General features: G+C 38.5%; 1 protein-coding gene across 1 annotated transcript in view; it reads right to left on the bottom strand.

Moving 5' to 3' along the window:
* Positions 1-450: 450 nt before the first annotated feature.
* TNKS2 (tankyrase 2) overlaps positions 451-21,257 on the bottom strand; it is a 39,967-nt gene continuing 19,160 nt past the window's right edge. Inside the window, exons 10-22 of the mRNA XM_044420642.1 lie at positions 20,243-20,408; positions 19,856-20,075; positions 18,945-19,054; positions 18,321-18,509; positions 16,481-16,724; positions 15,495-15,577; positions 14,288-14,408; positions 9,831-9,928; positions 8,283-8,357; positions 7,064-7,169; positions 3,351-3,537; positions 2,614-2,770; positions 451-2,335 (exon numbers count right to left, since the gene is read on the bottom strand). Coding sequence (XP_044276577.1) covers positions 2,273-2,335; positions 2,614-2,770; positions 3,351-3,537; positions 7,064-7,169; positions 8,283-8,357; positions 9,831-9,928; positions 14,288-14,408; positions 15,495-15,577; positions 16,481-16,724; positions 18,321-18,509; positions 18,945-19,054; positions 19,856-20,075; positions 20,243-20,408 — 1,819 coding nt within the window. The 3' untranslated portion in view covers positions 451-2,272. The remainder of the gene's footprint in view (positions 2,336-2,613; positions 2,771-3,350; positions 3,538-7,063; positions 7,170-8,282; positions 8,358-9,830; positions 9,929-14,287; positions 14,409-15,494; positions 15,578-16,480; positions 16,725-18,320; positions 18,510-18,944; positions 19,055-19,855; positions 20,076-20,242; positions 20,409-21,257) is intronic.

Below are 21,257 nucleotides of genomic sequence, written 5' to 3'. Positions count from 1 at the left end.
TGGTGCCCCCTAGTGCAAAAAAGATGTACAATCCGTAAGCTTTGGACCTCTTCCCTGCAGGTGAATGAACTATAACCAAAGCAAGGTAATTTGCAGGAATGCTAGTAAGCAATATTTGTTTAAGCACCATTCAAAATACATCTGTGAGAATAGTTACAAGGAAAAAGTAAAATTCAAGGTGCAGCAAGTTCCTTGAAAAAATGTCATCCATATACAGGGTTTAGATACAACCTGTTTTATACACTTAAGGCCTAAATACTAAGTTGGAGCCCAACATACCTAAGGCTTGTGCAATTCCAGCCCTAAACTACTCAGAGAAAAGGTGAACCATGTCTGAAATTAAAACATGGCAGTATACCCACTTGAAGATGAATATGCAAGTATGAACAGCTGCATAATTTAACCTCACTAAGGGATGTGAATTTGCAATGATACCACCATGCTAACCAAAAAGCTTGTGAATGAAGTTTATTTAGGACTGAATGTTATGGAAAGTGGTACAAATACAGTTAAATACTTTCAATATGAGTAAAGCACTAATTGCACAGGAGGCTAGAATTTCACTTGAAATCAACACAATCAAAACCATTACGTTTTCCACCTTCAGAAAAAGATAGATATGTCATGCAAATTTAAAACATTCTAACCAACCTTATGGTACCATTTGAAATGTTACCAATACCACAATTATTTTATCACATTTAATCATTCACAAAGAATGAACTATTTTTAGTAATGAAACAAGTTCTCAATCAGCAAATCTTGCATGAACACCTGTTCCGGCATTTAGCTAAACTAGTGAGTGGAAAACATGCAGTGAAAAAGTACCATACAAATCAGGAACCCTTTTATTTGACTGTATTGCTTGCAGCGGTGCTCACCTTATGTACTATGTTGTCCACATGATTTTATACCTATCCATGCACTAACTTCACGTGGAATGCAATTTCTTTTAGACTCAAGTCCTAAACCACCATATAAGCCAGACAGTTCAAGCCATCTTGGCACACTTTCTTAAACCATAGTGCGGTAATGATTCACATTAAATTATAATATGGGCCATGGTCCTATATACACTGAAGAACCCCAACTAAAATGTAGAATTTAATACTGGACTCCTGCAGTTAACGTTTCAGTTATTTATATTTATACAAAAAGTAGCTAGAACAGTTGGGTAATCATGGAAGGAACTTAATGAATAATGAAAGCAAGTATTGGGAGAGGGTGTGAAGTCATTGTTAGTGCCTTCAAGAGAGATGGCTGTTCCTTTTTCTAACCTTTGCCTCCACTGCCTTTCACATGGAGAAACCCCAGTCACCATACACAGTATGTAGACCAGTGAATGCTCACAGAAAGCTAGGAAAAGCATAGCCAACAAAAAGTAAAAAGATGCAATCCAAATAGACTTCACTCACAGAGCCCTACATCTAAAAGCAAGTTCAACTCTGGTCTCATTATCATCTCTGTATTTAACTCTGTACTGATAAGAGAGAAATCATGGATATATAAAATATATTGCCTTCATATGAAATGTGTACTCAAAAGTTTATCTGCATCATACTTATAACCAGCCTACTTGCCCAACTCCAGTAACATATTAATTTCTAGTGGATCTGCTGAGCAACTGGAATGTTCTGCTTGGTTTCTTAGGAATGTGACTGATTTATTCAAAACCTAATGTAACATTCTCCTCCACTAAACACTGCTTACTATGCTAAAATCAAGTGAATGCTTTTTCTTCTCAAACTGACATGTATTACATGGGGTCCTCCAAACTACTGCATGTGATGAATGCAGATGAGTAATGCACAGTTTGAATGAAATTTTGCATATGTTACAATTCTGAAACACTTATATTACAAAAACAATTTAAATAAATACCTAGCTAGTAGAAAAGCTCTTATTTACAGTTTTACAAATGCAACTGTAATTCCTGTAAATGTTTAAAGAACGCTGTATTAGTAAAATGAGTTCCTGTAGAGCAACAGTTTCTTAGATTTCACTGGAATTAGAAAACACAATTCAAGTTAATATCTACTTTATAATTTAGTACAGACAAACCCAGTATCACCTGGAATGAGATCTGTTAAAGTGCTGAAAAAGGAAGTTTCTGAAAGTTTTAGAAAACCTATTATACATTTATTAAAGCTTTACCAAGTCAAAATGTTAGATTTCGTTCACATTTTCGACCACAATGCTGGGGGAGGGGAGTTAACAGAAGTTTTCAGCAATTCAGCTCTCTTCACTTAGATCTCAGCAAAACATATGGATTTCAAGCTTCTGTAGTAACTTCTGGCTTCACAATCTGGTAGGTAATCAAATATTCTGGGTAGGCCTGAAAGATAGATTGGAAATGTGGAATAATTAACCCAAACAGATGGTGTTAAAATGTGATTATAAGAATAATTATTTATCAGAAGAAAAAAATTAGGTAAAATGTCTCAAGTAACAACTTTAAGCAAAGAACTCTCTCACAGTCTGGCTGCAATCCTATATCCATTTGCCTTGGAATAAGCCCCAATGAAATCAGTGGGGCTGAAGGCTGAGAAGCTGAGCTTTCCAGAGCAAGTTTCAAATTTGGTGGGAAAATGGAAAAAAGGTCAAAACTACTACCTGCTCTCCTCTGTAGATGACATATTCTGCTAATGCTAATCCATTAACACTAGGTCGTCCAGTAACTGAATGGTGTCCTGGAGGAGAATGGGCCATTTTCATTGCACTGAACTGAAGAAAAGATTTGCCCAATGTAACACGGCAAAACAGCAACTGCCTATATTAAAGAAAGTATGAATATTTACTAATAAATGTGTAAAAGCAACCTCCCATTAATTTCCTAATATGCTAATTTACTTTATATTTTGCATCCAGTTAAGCTTATTACAACAACACAAATATTTTTTTTTTGGTTCTCTTCCCTTTACCCAGGGACTCTGTCCACAAAACAAAATAGTGATTTGAGCATGTTATTAAAGAGTGCTGTACAGCAAAGATGTTCGTGATTCCTCATCCAATACTGTGAAATTTGTCTTTATTTCACAGCATATGTACAACACTATTTTTTCTCATTTGGCCATTACGATAGCTGTGCCAGCACACTTGGGGTAAGCAAGGAAAGAACCTTCCCCAACTTGATGTTTTGAGCAATGGACTGGGTCTAGAGTGTGGACAGAAGCTACTTGAAAAAGTGTTTTTGCATCCATCTCAGATCCGCTTAAAGCCCCTAGTTTCCATCCAAAATTCCATCCAAAAGCCTCTTACACAATACTGAGTTTGCTGTAAGTAAGAAGTAAGAATACAAGGAATCTACTTTTACTAATTTTAGGACAATTAGTACAATTACTGCAACTTACCTATGACAGACATAACAAGATCTATCTTTGTGAATTGGGCAACCAGTGCCACCACCAATACCATACACATACTGATTGCTTTTCGAAGAGTTTTCAGCAAAGTAAATTCCAGCACCAAACATTCCTCCTATGTAAGCATGTCTCTCATCAAAACCTTTATGAATAATTGCATTCACAAAAGGGGAGCCTGAAAGTATATTGAAAAAATGCATATGGGTTTTTTATATTATTAGTACTGAATATGTTGTCATACCACTAATTTATTTATTTAAAACATTTGTATGCCATCTAATTGTGCCACAGTACCTCTGTCCGGCTCACAATTACAAGATTAAAAACCAGTAACATATTAAAAATAAAATAATACAATCAGAAAATACAAAAAAGGTCTTATTGCATTAGTTATTAAAATATTTTTTTAAAAAAGGAAGGTCTTTGCCTGGCGCCGAAAAGGAAGGAAGGTGCCAGGCGAATCTCCTTGGGGAGAGCATTCCAATATGGGAAGTAGCTGCAGACAAGGCCCTCCTCCTAGCAGCCATCCCTCTCGCCTCCCTAAGGGATGACTCACACAGGAGGGCCCCCTGCATAGAGCTCAAAGGCGGGGTAGGCACATATGGGTGCAGGTGCTCCCTAAGATAACCAGGGTCTAATCTGTTTAGGGATATTATCTGTCAACACAAGCACCCTGAATTGGGCCTGGGCCACAATTGGTAACCAATTAAGATCTTTCAGTATAGCTGTTATGTGGGCTGCTCTAGGGGCTCTCGTCACCGACCGAACAGCCCTATTCTGTACCAATTGTAACTGCAGGACCATCTTCAAGGGCAGCCCCAGGTAGAGTGCACTGCAGTAATCTATTTTGGATGTTATGTATGGGTGAGTGTTTTCAGGCTCTGTCTGTCCAGGTAGGGGTGAAGGTGGTATATCCTCCGTAGCTGGAGGAAAGCACCCCTGGACACTGAGCTCACCTGATATTCCAGAGACAAACCTGGGTTCATGAGCACCCCCAGACTGCAGACCCTCCCTAAGGGACAGAGTAATTCCCTCTAACCTGTCAGATGATCCCCCTACTTGCAGCACCTCTGTCTTGTCAGGATTGAGCCTCAGTTTACTGACCCTCATCCATTATCATGCTCAGGCCCTGGTTCAAGATAGTGACAGCTTCACCTGGGTGAGATCTAAAAGAGAGGCAGAGCTGAGTATCATCAGCATATTGCTGAATCCTCAGCCCAAACCTCCAGATGACCTCTCCCAGTGGCTTCATATAGATGTTAAGAAGCGTGGGGGATAGCACTGAGCCCTGAAGTACCCCATGATGCAACAGCCATGGCACAGAGCAACAGTCTCCCAGAACTACCTTGTGGACAGCCAGGTAGGAGCAGAACCACTGCAAAGCAGTGCCTCCAACCCCAACCCCAGCCATCCTGTCCAGAAGGACATCATGGTCGATAGTGTCAAAGGCGGCTGAGAGGTCAAGGAGAACTAACGAGGTTGTACTCCCCATCCCTCTCCCTGCATAGGTCATCATACAGGGCGACCAAAGCTGTCTCCATTCCAAATCCAGGCCTACATCCCAACTGAAATGGATCCAGACAATCTGTTTCCTCCAAGAGTGCCTGCAGCTGCCTGGCCAACACCTTGCCCAAAAAAGGGAGATTAAAAATGGGCCAGTAGTTATCCAGTACTCCTGGATCCAGGCTTGGCCTTTTAAGGAGTGGTCTCACTATTGCCTCCTTTAAAAGGGCAGGGACCACTCTGTCTCTTAATGAGGCACTGACAATCTCCTGGACCTACTTGTGTTAACTATCCAGGTAATTATTGTTTGAAACATTTTAATGAAAAAACTTATCAGATAATCTTTTTGACTCACTTCAAATATTCAAAGAACAAAAACTGAGAAAAATGAAAAAATGAATCAGAAGAATCTGTAGATGTTGGATACACCCTTTTTAGCACAAACCCCACATGTTCCTTGACTTGTTTTGTCACAGGACCATGGCAAGGCTTGCTTGCTTTAGGTCTGCAATCACATCAGCATAGTGCTGATGTGAGCACAGCTTGGCACTTAAATAGGCAAAATCAAGATCTAGTTTCATACAGCACCACCGTCATCAGTGAAAACAGTTCAAAACACTCAGAAATGTTTTGAGACAAAATATATCCAAGGCTGATTGATGTTTAAAATGTTGCGACTTTAGAGACTTCTGGAGAAATTTACATGACTGATAAGGACCTCTGGCTGATCACCCTTGCATGTTCTTCTGATACAACCATTTTTATTAGCATAAAAATCTCATGCTTTTCTGTCAAATCTTTTTTCACACTACATTGGAACCTTTATGATTGGGAACTATGGATTTCTCATCTAAAGCAAGTAGAAAGGTTTTAGGATGCAGAAGATCTCAAGTTCAATCTCTAGTAACTTCAAATGGGCCGTCAACTTCCTTAGATTTCTAATCAGGGTCATCACAGAAGTGGTCCTTGTGATGTATATTGTACACACAGATCTACTGGTACCCTTTCAAAGCACTGGGCAGTGGAGTGGAGGAACACACAGGGCTAGTATTTTTCAACATATTAGGATATTTTGTCAAAGGATTTTCTGACTCTGATGTGTTTGACTGGCTGTACCAACAAAACTAACAGTTTGGGTTTTAAATTTTTTTTATTAATATACAGCATGTTCAAGCTGCCTGGACCTTATGGAAGACTGGAGAATGATAAATACACAAACATAATAATAAATCTGTTTAAAGTTCATATGAAAATTTAATTAATGTAGAAAGCCAAGGCATAAGCAGTGATTTTGCCTGGGATAATTTTCTTTTTCAAAACAAAACAACAAACAAACAAATCCCCTGCCACCTCACAAAAAACCTTGTTTTAGCTACTGATTGAAGTTCTGATTTCTTTATAAACAGATTTTAAAAGACACAACTTTCTAATCACAAACCTGTTTCTATTTTTAAATAAAATATTTAGTTCAACTGTAACTTTTCTGTCCAGGTTACGTATCATTTCTCCTTTTATTCCAGTTGTCGGTGAGAATTAGGGCTAAACACAAATCTTTTTTTATTATCATGTCCATAAGAAATGGTCAGTGTAAATGTCACAAGAGTGATGTATTTAAATACCAGATAGTCACAGGTGACATAGAATTTTATTCTGATAAGTACACAGACTCACGAAGAAAGAACAGGGTGCTGTTGATCTTCTGCATTCAACATAAAAAATGAAGTGGGCTGCTAGAAGAAGGCCAAAGCTCCCTGTCCTCTTCTAGCAGACTTGTACACTTTTCTGCAGGCTAGTCACTTTTGCCAGCTTAGCAAAAATTATGGAGGTTCACCAATATAACCCATATGGAACACTCACAGTTGCTTTACTACATTTCCAAGTGAGCTCACAATGGGAATTCAACCTCCCTTTGTTCTGCGTATGTAGTGGATACCTATAAAATAGCCATTTCATTTGAGAAGAGGGCTAGCATGCAATACAACTTTGAGATATTTTATGTTTCTAGTTCATCTCTTTCTTAGTGCCAACTATACAAATTATGGATAAACTTCCTTGGCCAGTTACTGCCATGTGGTTTAAGTTATGAGCTTAAAGGCTGTTAACATTATTTGAAACTGAACTAAAAGTTACTTCAAATCTGAGAATAAAAAGTTCAGAGAACATTAAAATCAGAGTTGAGATGGGAAAAGAAGCAATACCGTGAAACAACATTCTTTCATTAGCATGATGATGGTTTTCTTCTGAAACTTCTTTCCTCCTATGAGTATACTTTTCCCACAGCTTTTTGTTACACACTTTTTGTATCTAAGGGAAAAAATCACAACACACAATCAGTTTTCTTTCACTGTTGGACAGCTACTGTATTATACAGTTGGCATTCAACATCACAAATCTTTTTATTCACTCAAATGTATATAAAATACAAAAGATGGTACTTTTAACTGTTCCTGATACCAATGGAAAAAAATATTTATTCTAGCATTTCCTCAAAATGTCACCTTAAAATCTATATTAATCTTATTAGAGTGGTTCGACAGTTATTTAATTAATCTGCATTTGAATCAATCATGTTAATTACTTTGTTTTTCAACAGACTGGAAAACAAGCAAGATTTAAATGCACTTTATTTGAAAAATGTGCATTTAATTTTTCAATGTGCATTTGAAAAATGTGTCACTGTAAAACTTAATTACTGTCCTCACACCATGCTCCAACTCTCACCACTATTTTTCTTGAATTATGTTTTTCTCTTTGAATGAAATGCACTGCTTTTCCCTGACACATTTATGTATTCTGGGCTTTTAAAGAAAACTGCAACATAGGGTTTTCCATTCACATGCTTTATTTTGCGATATATGTTACGTCGCGAAGTCGTGCCCGACCCATTGCAACCCTGTGGATGACATTCCTCCAAGCATTTTGTGATATACAATATGCATATTTAGTAGGTTGACAGAATGAATACAATTACACAAAATAGCATTTCTGGTTTTTAAAACATCTCTTTAAATTTGAATTTTAAGAGCTGGAGAAGAATAGCATCCACAAACTGTTTTAAGAAAAAGGCCGGTAAAATGTGAAAGGACAGGTTATCTCTCAGACTGTAGCTTCACAACAAAAAAGAGGGCCACACCAAACCCACAAAAAAAGCTGATAAAGTGCAGAAGTTAATTACAATAATAACTGCAGATGTATTGATTCTCTTGATAAGTATCAAAGAAATACAGCTGGAATGCTCAATAAATATGGTGAGCTCGAGCAGCTTTGTTTAATTTAGTATGGATCCAGAATTTGTTTGCATGGCACAGAATCTTACTCTCCTTTTCAGGCTGACAACTAATTCATGAGTCAAGTGATTTATTTATAATTGAGAGCACAATTAATAAACTTTGGATGTGATGGATGCCTACAAATTACCTTTAAGATGTTGTATCTGTTGAAAACACCACCAGCATGCCCACCATCTCTGTGCTCTCGAACAGTACTCTGCATCTGATTAAGCAGAATATACAATTTCTAAATCAAGACATTAGAGTGCATTCTGCTGCATAAAGTATACTTTATTGTTGAACACAATGCAGAACCCACAATGGATTTTATGCTTTCCACCACAAATATAAGTTGAATTCAGAAGGCAAGCAACTGCTTTAGAGCTATAATAGAGGTGCTGTGGCACAGTGGGCAGCATACAAATGTTATTTATAAATAAATAAATGTTCCACATGGGATGTAGGTTGTGTATACTGGCTCCAGGGTCAGTGCAAGCTGCTGTCACATCTTCCACCCCCACATAATTTATCACTTCTTTCTCTGCTGTACAGGCAATCTCCTGGGATACTCCTCTGACAGTGCTTACTCTGAGGAAGAACTCCCTGAGAGACCAGAATTAGACCTAACTGACTCTGAATATTTTCCCAGTTGGAATACTTCCTCTGATTCAAAACTTCAATGCACTTGAGAAAAACTTTTTTCCCCAAAACACATTGAACCCAGTAAAAAATAAAGTTGGGAACCTGCAAATACCTTATCTCCTGTACTGTGGCACATCAGTGTCCTCCACGCTTGCTGTTTCTTTGGCTCTCTGAAGAACCAACATGGTTCTCTGGATGGTGCAGTGGAGCTGGACTCCTACTGGTGCTGAAAGGAGAACCCAATCCGCTGCTTCTCCTGTTCTGCTGAGATAGGGTATTTACCCAGTCTTATGCAGGGCCTTCCCTAACCAACTCACCGGTTAAGAGGGGTAGACAATCCGGATTATTTGGACTGCATATTTGAACATTCTTGACCTCTTGCCATGATGGCATGGGTTCATTGGAATCAAGAGTACAGAACATCGTGCAGCTAACAGGTCACCTTTGATCATGTAGAAATTATGGCTCATGGGTTCCAAAGAAGCCAGGATAGAAGACCATGGTTTACAGTTTTGTTTCCAAATCCTGACTTGCTTGGAAGTCATGAACACTGTGCTTGGTCAGAAAGCTCTACAGCTTCCTGGCTTGATCACATGCAAGAAGGGGACAGGAGGGGCCTATTTTTGGGTGTATAAAATTAATGCCATTGTCTCTTCAACTGAAGGCTGCATTTAAGACCAAAAGAAACAGTTGCAACTGGAAGAATACTGTGGGTTTAACACTAAATCAGCCACAGACAAAAACATAAACTTAAGTGCCTTGTTAGATAAGATCAAGTGGCTCATCTAGTCCTGTATTCTGTTTCCAGAGTTAACCAGGTGCCTATGGGGAGCCCACAAGCAAGACACAAGTACAGTAACACCTTATTTATAATTTCTTCTTCTGAAACACAGAGGTATACAACCTCTGCTATGGGAAGTAATAATAAATATTACCCTAGTAGCCATTTAAAACCTTATGTACCATGGAAAATCTCAATTACATTTCATAGCAGCAGTCTAAATAAATCCCATAAACTAATTTCTCTACAGAAGCTAGGAATCAAAAGATGTACCTCTTCTTCTACTGACTGAAACTCTTTATCATCAGGAGAGAGATCTATAAGGATTGTTCCACTACCCGAAGTATTCAACGTTAGATAGGAATTAAGACCTATAAAAAAATTCAGTATGAGGATTTTAATTCTTATTGTTATTACCCAATCTTGGATGGACACCTTAAAAAGGTGGAGGAGTTTTAGAGTATCTAAGAGGCCAAGCAGAATGCTATCAGAAGGCCAGACATGTATAGTTATAGTTATTTTGCATGTCTAAAATTAATTTAGACATGCAAAATTAATTTTAAAAAATCACAGTAGCAGAAAATGCACTTTTACAGGTACAGCATCAAAAGAAGAAAAATCTATCTCTTCTGTCTCATGTTTCTTGAATTTTATTCTGCAGGACATTTCCCAAGGCCAAGACTACATAAGAAGGAGCTAGTGCATGTGTGTATTCACTAAACTTGAGCAAAATACCCTCTTTAAAATCAAAGTTGCTCAGTCCTTTGATACTGATAGTTTTGCATAAAACAAAAGTTTGTAAATTTGTTATTAGCTTATTTCTGTTTTTCCCATGATGGCAGGAGACCAACTAGCATTAGGAATGTAAAAAAGCACTGACCCAGTGGAGCAGGGGACAGACTCCTGCAGTCACATTCCTCTGAAGGTGCCTTCCTGCAAAGGCCATCCAGTCTATCTTGTAAGTCAAAGTGAATTATAAACTTGTGTGCCCTGTAGAAGTTGGCATTGGGAATGAAGGATGGGTTTGGGTGGACCACTTTCTCCCCATGGAAGAAACAAAGGCCATTTGCAGAGGACAAGGTCCCAGCTATGAAACTTTCTTTGCGAAGAAGATGGCCACTAAAAATGGACTGTAGGGACAGTACCTCAAAAGTGGCTGCCCCAGTGTTTGAAAGGGATCCTTGGTCAGTGCTGTAAGCACCATGTCCAAGCTCTAGGTAGGAACACCTGGACCTGATCAGGCAAGCTAGCTGAGAACATTTTTGATGTGTGAGACTCCAAATTTAAGTCCCCTAGGACTGAGCATAGGACCTAGACCTGCCTTCTAAAGGTGTTGGGCTTAAGGTTTACGATAAACCCTCTTGGAGGGTGGATATCTAAGATTTCCCCTTTGTAACTACTGGCTCCTTCCCAGTAGGAAGGAGATCTAGGCCCAGCTGAAGAGCATCTATAATGTATATTCATAGGTTCTGTTGATGTAGGGTTAGGTTCTTCTGGCGGCTAGAAGGGTAGAATTCACCCCTGATGAATAGCCATAGCCCCCCCCCCCCCCCCGGCCACCTTCAATTTCCAGACAATTAGCTTCAGGAAGCCTATATGCTGATACTTGTTTTGGCCCTAGCTTCAGAGATCCTGCTGGCTTGAGGACAACTGGTCTGTATCACTTAAGATTCACCAGGTCATTATAGTATACAGCAGCTGGGGGCCACAAGAACCACCCACCCATTGATCTTTTATCCTTTCAATTACCATCAGGATTATGAGAAGGGTGGACAAAGCATAGAAATGCCTGTGAAGTTACTGGCTCTTGAGTGGATCTGTGAACTCAGCATTCCTTGATTGATGGCAGGGGGTGTACGTGCAAAATTTTGCATTCTGTGGTGAAGTGGTCAAAGAAGGTAGATCTAACTGGAGTAACAGGTCCAGGGATCTCCTTCTGAACTGAACAATCCTGAGATTTATAATGCCTTTTAGGAGTTCTTCCCTAGTGGAATGGGCATGAGACTGTTCCCACCTGAATAGACCTATGAGATTTCTCTATAGAACTTTGGACCCCATTTGACCCTGCTTGTTGACAATGCTTATCTGTTTCGACCAGATGTCCTGGGCCTCAAAGACTGGAGTAAAGAGACAGAGGGCTAGGAGGATAATTCTTAGGAAACTGATGCTGAGTTGAGATTCCTTCTAAAAGTAGTAGCCCTGTGTGTGCTTCTTCTGACAGACCCACTCAACTAGTTAGGCAGGAGAATGTATATACGGTGGGTCTACCAGGTCAAGAATCAAGTGAACTTCTCCAGGAGTTCCACTACTGCGCTGAATTTCAGTTTAAAAATTCAAGAAGCAGGTTTCTAGTGGCCTTGAGTGGAATCTTGCCCACTGCATGAAAGCCTGGCAGAAGAGAATAATTGCTATTATTTTTGCTAACTTCTATACATTTCTCTTGGTAGGAATGAATGTGCCACCCAGTTCACTGAGGTTGGTCTACCTGGGGACAGTGTCATCATGCTTCCAAGCATATCCAGAGTCTACCCCCAGTGAAACAACCAGACTGGTGAGAGCTCTTCTTGGTCAGGAAGCCCCAAAATGCAAGAATATCAGGGTTTCATTGTGTCTCAAGAGTCTACCTCACAGGGGAGAGCAAATTAGGATGTTTTTCAGGTAGGGTAAACTGGAGCCTCCATCCATGTATGTTCTATTGGGGACAGCCAGATCTGAAGACCTGGGAGGTTGTGGCTACCCCAAAGGGAGAGCTCTGAACTGGCAGGGCTTCTTCTCATAAGTGGAGGTGCTTTCAGTGGGAAGGCCAGATAGTGAGTGAACATATGCCTTCTTAAACTTCTCCCATACAGACCTGAGGATCTCCATTCTGACGATCTGCTTCCTCAGGCAGTTCACTTTTCTTCAGTATAATGAAGGAAACTGAGAAGATGCCTGCCTCCTTCTACTCTCCAGGAACTTCTCTATGAACCATATCACAGAGTAGGTGCTGTATCAGTGCCACAGTCCTAAGGTGTTTGGAGGGAATCTCTTGCGTGGTACATCTTAACAATTCTATCCTTAGGTGCTTAATTCCAAGGAGCAGACATATTACATTATCCCTAGGACTCAACATAAAAGCTGCCTCCAAACATCCAGGAAGTCTTCCTTTCTCCCTCCAATAGAGCAGGAGGAGGCAGACTATCATGATGTACTGAGAATTCTTTGGTGTCAGGGCTGGCCTCTCTGAGTTGCAGCTTAGGCCAAGGGCCCTGCTGACATCTCAGCTCCTTCTCCCTGGCAACATAGTTTGAAGGGAAGGAGAACAGGCAGACTGCATAACTGTAAGTGTTTTTCTTGAAGCAGCCATCTGTGCATTCACACATATGGGTGCTGTGCCTGCATACTGTCACATTTGGGAAGATTCCTCTAGCTAAGCCTAGACATTTTGGCAGGAGACCTGCATCCTTTCCCCGTTACATAAATAGGTGGGTTCCTTTCAGTACAACTGGAGACTGTCGCTTGCCCTATGTCCTCAGGTCCTTAACTGTCCTATTACTATTTATATAGCAAGTAAAAGGAGAGAAAAAATATATATCCACTGACACCAACGTGGGGTTGGCAGGTGAGGTGTGTGAATGAAACCTGTCTTTCTTCATTGTATTCTCTGTGCATCACACATATGGGTGACTAGTAAGCACACCATTCAAGGAGGTGGGAGGTGTCATTACAAACAAATAAAGGACAACACAGCCCAAACAAAAGAACAGTCCTGTCTGGCTCTTACATCGAGCCAATAGTGATGGATGACTGTGGGGCTGGGTCAGTTATGGGATGCTTCTTCCATAGTAAATACCCAGTTCTTGGGCTACCTAGTGAGTCCTTTTTTCCATGCCTTATGACAGCTAAATGATTTGGTATTTCAATAATGGAAAAACAAATGGCCACTTCTGATAATGCACTGGAATGAGAAATTGGTGATGCTTTCAACTTTTGAAGGGTGGTCATTAGACATAACCTACGAATGGATAAATATATATTTGGTCTGTCTTTGTTGATGCTTATGCACAATATTGCATACAAATAGCAGATCTTGCTGTATATGCTATATATAGGTATATACATTTGTATCTACCATCACTGATCTATTCAAATGTCACCTAACAAAATTGTAATATTTTATATTTTTATGAACTTTAGGTTGTTGTTTTGATTGAATGAAATTGAGAAATAAAACTGAACTGGAAACCTTTGGGAAAAGCTCAGCCTCCTTCAAGAAGATCAGAGCAAAGTTTGCCTTTCTGGCCCTAGGGAAGGGCCTTCCCACAATGCTAGCTGACCTCCTGAATTCCTGGGAGAAATAAATGTTGAATAATAAACAAGACTGTATTTATAAACTCCCCAAATGTATCTTGAGCAGCACTTTTGCCATCTCTTCTAGACAGCCTTCCCTAACTTGTGCCTTCCAAACATGTGTGGGCTGAACACCCAGAATACCCAGTCAATGGCCCTGCTGGATGGGACCTCTGGGAGTTGCAGCCTAAATGCCTCTGAAGTCCACCAGGTTGGAGGAAGGCTGTTCTAGATTTTACTTGAAAATAAAGAAATTTAATATATTGCTTGCAAACCTTATCCAGAAACATGAAAACTTTATCCAAAAATTTGCAAAAGACAGACATTTCTTTTTAAAAGCATTACACTTTTGAATATTAATTTCATTTTAATACTTTTAAATACTAATGTTTATAACATACCTTGCTGTCCTGAGATTAGTCTTTCAACACCCTTAATTATTTTGTGTCTATGGCCGTAGGCATTAATTCCAATATCCTTTAATTCTTTGTGTCCCATTTCAACCAATACATCTAATGTTATCTACAAAGAAAATATAACAATACAAGCCACCGTAACGTACAGACCTTTAACATGAAAATCCTAAAGCTATTAAGGGAGGGAACTACATTGAATTGCCCAAGGTTGAGGAGGGGTTCAAGAGAAAAGTGATGCTATAATGTATTTTATTATTGTTTTTGCTAATTTATTTTAATTATTTATGTCATCCTGAGAGATCTGGCTATAGGATGCCTCTTGAATTGTTTGAATGAGAAGATGGTCCACTGAAAATGCCAAGTGTGTGGAAACTCTTGAACAGTCTTCTTTACCCAGTGAAAAAGCAATACTATTTTAAACCACATTTTGTTTCCAACAAGTTCTCTCACAAAACAGGCCTAAATTCAAGATTACGCATATCACTAACTTCATTATTAAATGATTAATCTAAGATGAATTTGTTGATAGACAATTCTTCTAATTATTTCCAACAGAGAATATTGGTTAAATTGGCACATAACCACTGCATGCCCCTGAATTAGTTTGCAGTTCTGTACTGAACAAAGATAGATAGATAGATAGATATAAGTATATGCTTATCTGTACCGACTTAGGTACTGATATCTCAAAACATAATAATCTTCAAAGCACTTTGGTTATAAACCTTCTCCCAAGGGGAAAGAAGTATAATTCTGTGTTTTATTACCGTAGAAACATATAACTTCTAACATTACCAGATCAAAATAAAAAGCAGGTGTGAACTGTCCACAGAGCTTCAGAAATAGAAATTAAATAAATAAACATGCCAGTTTGCACAATCCAAGCGAGTTTATTGAAACTGTAGTGTAAGCTAGGCAGTATTTCCATAATCATCACAGCAGCTTATCATGTTGTTCAAACAAAGGCACATGGCTTGTTGAGAACAGGAAAACAAATCTCCAAATAACCCACAAGCTGTTCTAGAGGTATTGAAGGGTTGCTGCTCATTTCAGCAAGCCATTCCACCTGAGTTTGGACAACAAAAAAAGCGATACCCAGGTTATGATTATGGAAATTGTATTGTATACCAGTTATGGTTTAAATAAGCCACCATGGTTTATTTTGATTATGAAAACAAAGCCAATTACTTACTTGTTCTCTCTCAAATATGTCAATCAGATGTTCAAGTCCAAGATTTCTTACAAATTGATTTATGCTAAAATCCACACCTGGAACTGGAGAAAAACATCTTTAAGTTATATATTAACTGAAGTAATATTATTTTATCTTGCTGCAGATGCATGCTAGTTTAATTATTAATTAGAAACAATCCTGTGGATATAGCTGACAACATTTGGACCATGCAATGCTACTCTTAAGACTAAGTTGGAACTACAGGCTAACTTTATACTCCCTATATCCAAATTAAGACATATTTGGTTAGACATCTTGAAGCAATCTTCCTAAACTGGATACAGTTTCATTACTCATAAATCTAACAAGATTAAAAGTTATATACAATTTCAGATATGATTTTGTAGGGCGGGGGTGCTTGGGGCTCTCTGAAAAATGTAACACATAAGCCCATAATATGGCAGTTTTCTTTCTGCCATATTAAAATGCTGAGAAAAAATATACTCCAAAAATCCACAGTATGAAGATATTAAAATCTGAAGAGAGAATTTCTGGACACATTTATCTAAGTTCCAAGTCACACATACAAGTATTTTATTGAGCTGAATACTTCAACTATCATTTCTGTGTCTTAACAGAGAATCGGTCTTCTGACTAGGCCAAGACATGATGAACCTCTTTCAGTCCATGGCTGAATTCCATTTCAAGGAAACATTCTGGGGACCCATTTCAAAGTAGAGAGAGCTGAAGAAAAAAGGGCTAGGGGCAAAAATACAAAATAAAGCAGCATATTTTAGCTGAAAGCTTTTATTCCTGAAGCTTAGGAGAAGCTCATCAATCTTTCAGAATAGGGGGAAACTTATGCAAAAGCTGAGAAAATAAGTGTGACCAGTGGTCAGGGAAAAGGCAAAGTGGCCTTCTGGGGAATCCAAGTGCTATATTTGGTCTTTAAGTCAATCAAGTTCTCTACCCTTGACTAAACCAATAGGAGCAGCAAGTCTCACCTTCCTTCTTCTCCAAACCTGTGGCCCCATCAGAACTACTTGTACTAATTGAGAGTTCAGAAAAGCTACAAGACAAGTTGTCAAGGCTACTGGCTGCTGATGGATTACGTGGGCTGGATGGAACTGGAGAAAGTGGATCAGGTGAAGATGTAGTTTGGGACACATTTATAACCTGAGGTTTGTAACATGATGGCAAGGCAGAAGGTGGCATGGCAGCAGTCAATAATGCACTAACATCATCAGCCTGAAAGTGTAAAAAAAAGTGTATCAGAACATTCACAAACACATCTGAACAACTCACAAGTTGCTATTTAAGAACAGAAAACAAGGTTAACAGTGGTATTTTACTTTAGCTCTCCTAAAAGGACAGTAGAATTTAGGAAGTCTCTTAATATTTTGCCATTTATAAAATAACTTTAGACATATCATCATGCTAATCCAGAGACTGTTTTGTGAATAGAAATTCTAGTGCAAGGACTGATGCACAGCGCTTCATGCTTTAGCTTTAAATGTCAGAGATACAGGTTTAAATCCTCAGGTAGAATGGTTCTTTGCCCAAAGCCTCCGCAAAATCACTTTCGCTTCAGCCTAACCTACCTCACAATCACACTGGAATGGTTAAATGACCAATATATTTTTTCTGCTGCAGATACTATTCTACAGCAGAATTATTGCTATCCACTTTCCTAGGAAAATATCCTATTTAAAGCAATGCAATTTAGTTCTGAGTAGATCTATGTAGTACTGTATTAAGAGAATCATATCCAAACTCCTAAAGCAACAGTGGATATTTGATTTTTGATATTACCTTTAATATCATACTGAATAAGAAATCTTATTTTTGGATCTAGATGAATTTGTTTACTTATAAGGTATTTACAGCAGATTAGCCATACCAGTCTGTTACTAGGAATATATTAAAGGCATTTGATGAAATAATCTCTTGCCACAAAAGCACAAGCCACAATAATCATTTCATGTCTCTAGAAGAACTTTTGCGGATTAAATGTGATACAAAATAATATACTGAAAAGATGTCATTTAACTTTGTTATACATTTAATTCCACACATTTGAATTTTAAAATAATTTTAAAATTTAAATCTTCGAATTGTTTTGCCTCTATTAACTTGGAGGATCACTAGTCAAAGGAAAGGCTGCAACAGTGATCAACAGTTGCTTTTGCACTAATAAAAACCAGTGAGTTATGTCAATAGCATCTGCTAGCATCCCGAGCAAGGCCTGTGATATCTATCACACTAGCAAGCACTACTAACACTTTGCAAGCATTAGTGTAACAGTAATGCCAGTGGGAGGACACTGCTGGATCCATCCCATTTGGGGCCCAACAAATACTGCAGTCTGGTATTGACTGGATTTATATCCCATTCCATTAGCCAAAAAGTCTCTCTGGACAGGTTAGAGGATTACAACTTCTGCTTCTGGAGTCACTGACTTGGCTAGCATGCTGTATGTGACTGAGTTATGAATTGAGCAAGCCAATAGTACTTTTATCAGCAGGGTTTTTCACTGAATTAGAAAATGCTATGAACTACCAAAAAAGGGGGGTATGTTGGGGGGTAAGTTCCCAAGTTCAAGTAAATAAATGAGCACACATCCTATAATATATCTAAATGCTTATTTCCACTTAGAATAATTTATTTACAAAGCCTATACCTGAATTTCTTTCTTCCAGCTTCAGGAAGATTTGAGGAACTCCTCAATCTGTTTTGCTTGTAACCCACCACAGTTAAGTTTTAAAATTTTTAAATTTGATGTCCCAATCAGCAGCCAGGAACTGAAACTTTATACAAACTTCTCAAAAAAATCCCATCACTTACGGTAACTAGGTCTAATGGTGTTTGTCCTTCCTGGTTTTTCAGAGTAGGATCAGCTCCATGTGCCAACAATAAGGCACAAAGCTGTGTCCTTCCTTTCTGGGCTGCTTCATGCAAAGGTGTGAAAGCCCATTTGTCCGTAGCATTTACACATGCATTATACTTTATAAGTAAAGCTGCTACATCTACATGCTGGAAAATAAAATACATTTATGTAATGCAATTCTCCAGAAAAAAGGCTTCCCTGTAACTTGCCTTTGGATTTCCAAGAAGTTAATGTTGCAAAGTACATTATATCAAAACAAATGTTCATTTGAGAGTAGTACACTATTTACTTATTGTTTCACTAGAAATTACCTTTGGAAGAAGCTAGAAATATAGGACAAGACTGCTTCCAACACCTCTTTCTCAGAATCAATTGCAAGCTCTTCTGGGAGTGAAGGGATTGTTCTTTCCCACCTTCCCCATTTAACAGATTTAAATTTTCAATGGCAATGGTATCAATGGCAAACATATAGAAAATGCAATGTATATTTTATGGCTGGTGAAGTGGCAGCCATTGATTCTAAGTTCCAAAATGTAAATTAACACATAATATAAAGTTCAAAAGACTTTTGAGTTGCTTACCCCATAAGATGCTGCATTATGTAGAGGAATTAGACCCCCTTTGTCTTGTGCATTTACATCTGCTCCATGCTCTAACAGGTATTCAGCAACCTCCAAATTGTTGTAGCCAGCTAGCAGATAACAAGACAAACACAAGCATGTTTAATTATAACAGGAGAACAGCTGAATGAGTTACTATGAAAACTAATCATCCAGTTTCCTTTCAGCTTTCCTCAACTACAGATTTCTGATGTGATATCATTTTTAAATTGCCCATTTGTATGCCTGCATACGAACAACTGTATGCACACAACCATCTTGAACAGCTTTAAGACTGGAGAGCCATGTTTCAATGATAAAACTTATGCTTTGCATAAAACAATTCCAGATTCATCTATTGTTTTTCCAATAGAAACAACAAGCAGATATTTGGTAAAGATCTCTGTCCCAGGCGCAGAGAAGTTGCAGCCTACCAAAGTAGACAAATAATGGGCTATGAGCTGATCCTGTGTGTGTGATCATACACACACTATTATTGTGTGTAAAAGGTTGAAATACACCAGAAACTAGACTTATACATTCACAGTTACTGTTCACCACTATTATTTTACTAAGACCCATTACAATGATTTAAATAGTATGTTGTACTGCAAAGTCCTCAATTGAGGCTGTGGTTCTTGCGCAGAGCAATTCTATAACAATTATAATAGTTTCCCCACCCTGTCAACTATTAAGACCTAATAAATGCATCAACCTGAGGCACAGTGACTGGCAAGAAGGTGGGGACTTCACCTATCTATAGCAGGGGAGGAGGGAGGAGTTCCCACCAAAAACCATTATAGCTGAGAGAATCTTGCTGCAAATAGGCACTGCGCAGGTGGAGCACCCATGTGATGCACAGAGACCATGACAAAGAATGAAAGGATACTGACCTGCTAAGTGGAGTGGAGTGGAATGTCGACCTTGTGTATCACGACAATTTACATTATCGGGGGAACATAACTTCTTCACCCGGGCCAAACATCCTTTCTTTGCAGCATCTAGTAAAGCTGCATCTCCTCTAAGTAGGTCTTGAATATCTGTGTCACCATCTTTAACAAGATCTAATGGTGTATTCCCATCTCTGTTTTTCTTTGTGGGGTCAGCTCCATGCTACATGAATGAGAAATTGGAAAAAATACACATTCATTTCTGCAACATAAGAAATCATGCAAAATAAAAAAACATACTGAGCTTTTGCTTATATTTTAGCCTGCCCAGTAGAAATGAAATGATTAAGAATATACATGCCACACATTTCAGCTTCACATGAGACATACCTGTAGCAGAAGTTTACAAATCTCATATTTTCCTTTGGCAGCAGCTTCATGTAAAGGAGTGAATTTCCAGATATCTGCTACATTGACAACTGCACCATGTTTAACAAGTAATTCAGCAACTTCATAGTGTCCATATGAACAAGCATTGTGCAAAGGGACAAGGCCTCTGTAAATATTATGGAAACACTCATCAGTAAGAGTTGGTATCTGTATTATTTTACCAGCAGAAAATCTTAATTCTAACCTTTTCAGGATTTTTAAATGTAATTTTTTTCTTCTGACTAGTCCACATAGTACGTATAATGGTTGAGAGAACCAAAATCTTCCAGAACTTCTAAGGAAAAAATCAGAAGCAGTGCCACAAGGACCTATTGGTAGTACAAGGACTTACACTCAATCTGAGTGGGATGGTGTAAATTGTTCTGCAGCTGCAGGGGGTTGGACCTGATGGCCTTCATGGCCCCTTCCAATTCTAGTATTCTATGATTCTAAAAGCAATCTTAGAAATTTTAAGTTTCCACAGTTAGTTTAGGGAAATCTAACTCCCTGTTACCCTGTGTCCAGCTGGTGCAAAGCTATGAGTTTGGAGAGTAGTGGCAGTATTAAACGCCACCCAATTTGAGTTTGCAGATAGATAAAACAATTCAGTCATCAAGATGCTTTTTGCTGAAATGCGCTCTAGTTACATTATAGAGGATGTAAATTTCTTAAGAATAGTTTACAAGTATTTTATTTATGTATGTATTTATGTACATGTATGTATTTATTAAAAGCTTTTGTATGTCGTCCTATTATACAAGATCTCAATTATGCAAGATTGCACGATGATTGTACAATTATATCATGCAATTTCTAATGCTGATATCAGCCACTCCAATTAAGCTTCTTGTGACTACATAGTAACAAAGTAGTAGAATACATGTAGCATCACAGAGCACGGCATATGGAAGGTGTGGGTCCAAGGAAGGAAGATGACCCTCTAACTTTGCTTTATGTAGAGCCTAACCTGTGCATT

This window comes from Varanus komodoensis, unplaced genomic scaffold, assembly GCF_004798865.1.
Source record: "Varanus komodoensis strain SLA01 unplaced genomic scaffold, ASM479886v1 scaffold11, whole genome shotgun sequence".
Lineage (NCBI taxonomy): Eukaryota > Metazoa > Chordata > Lepidosauria > Squamata > Varanidae > Varanus > Varanus komodoensis.
The sequence above is the reverse complement of the archived record's forward strand: the minus strand, read 5'-3'. Positions and strand labels throughout refer to the sequence as shown.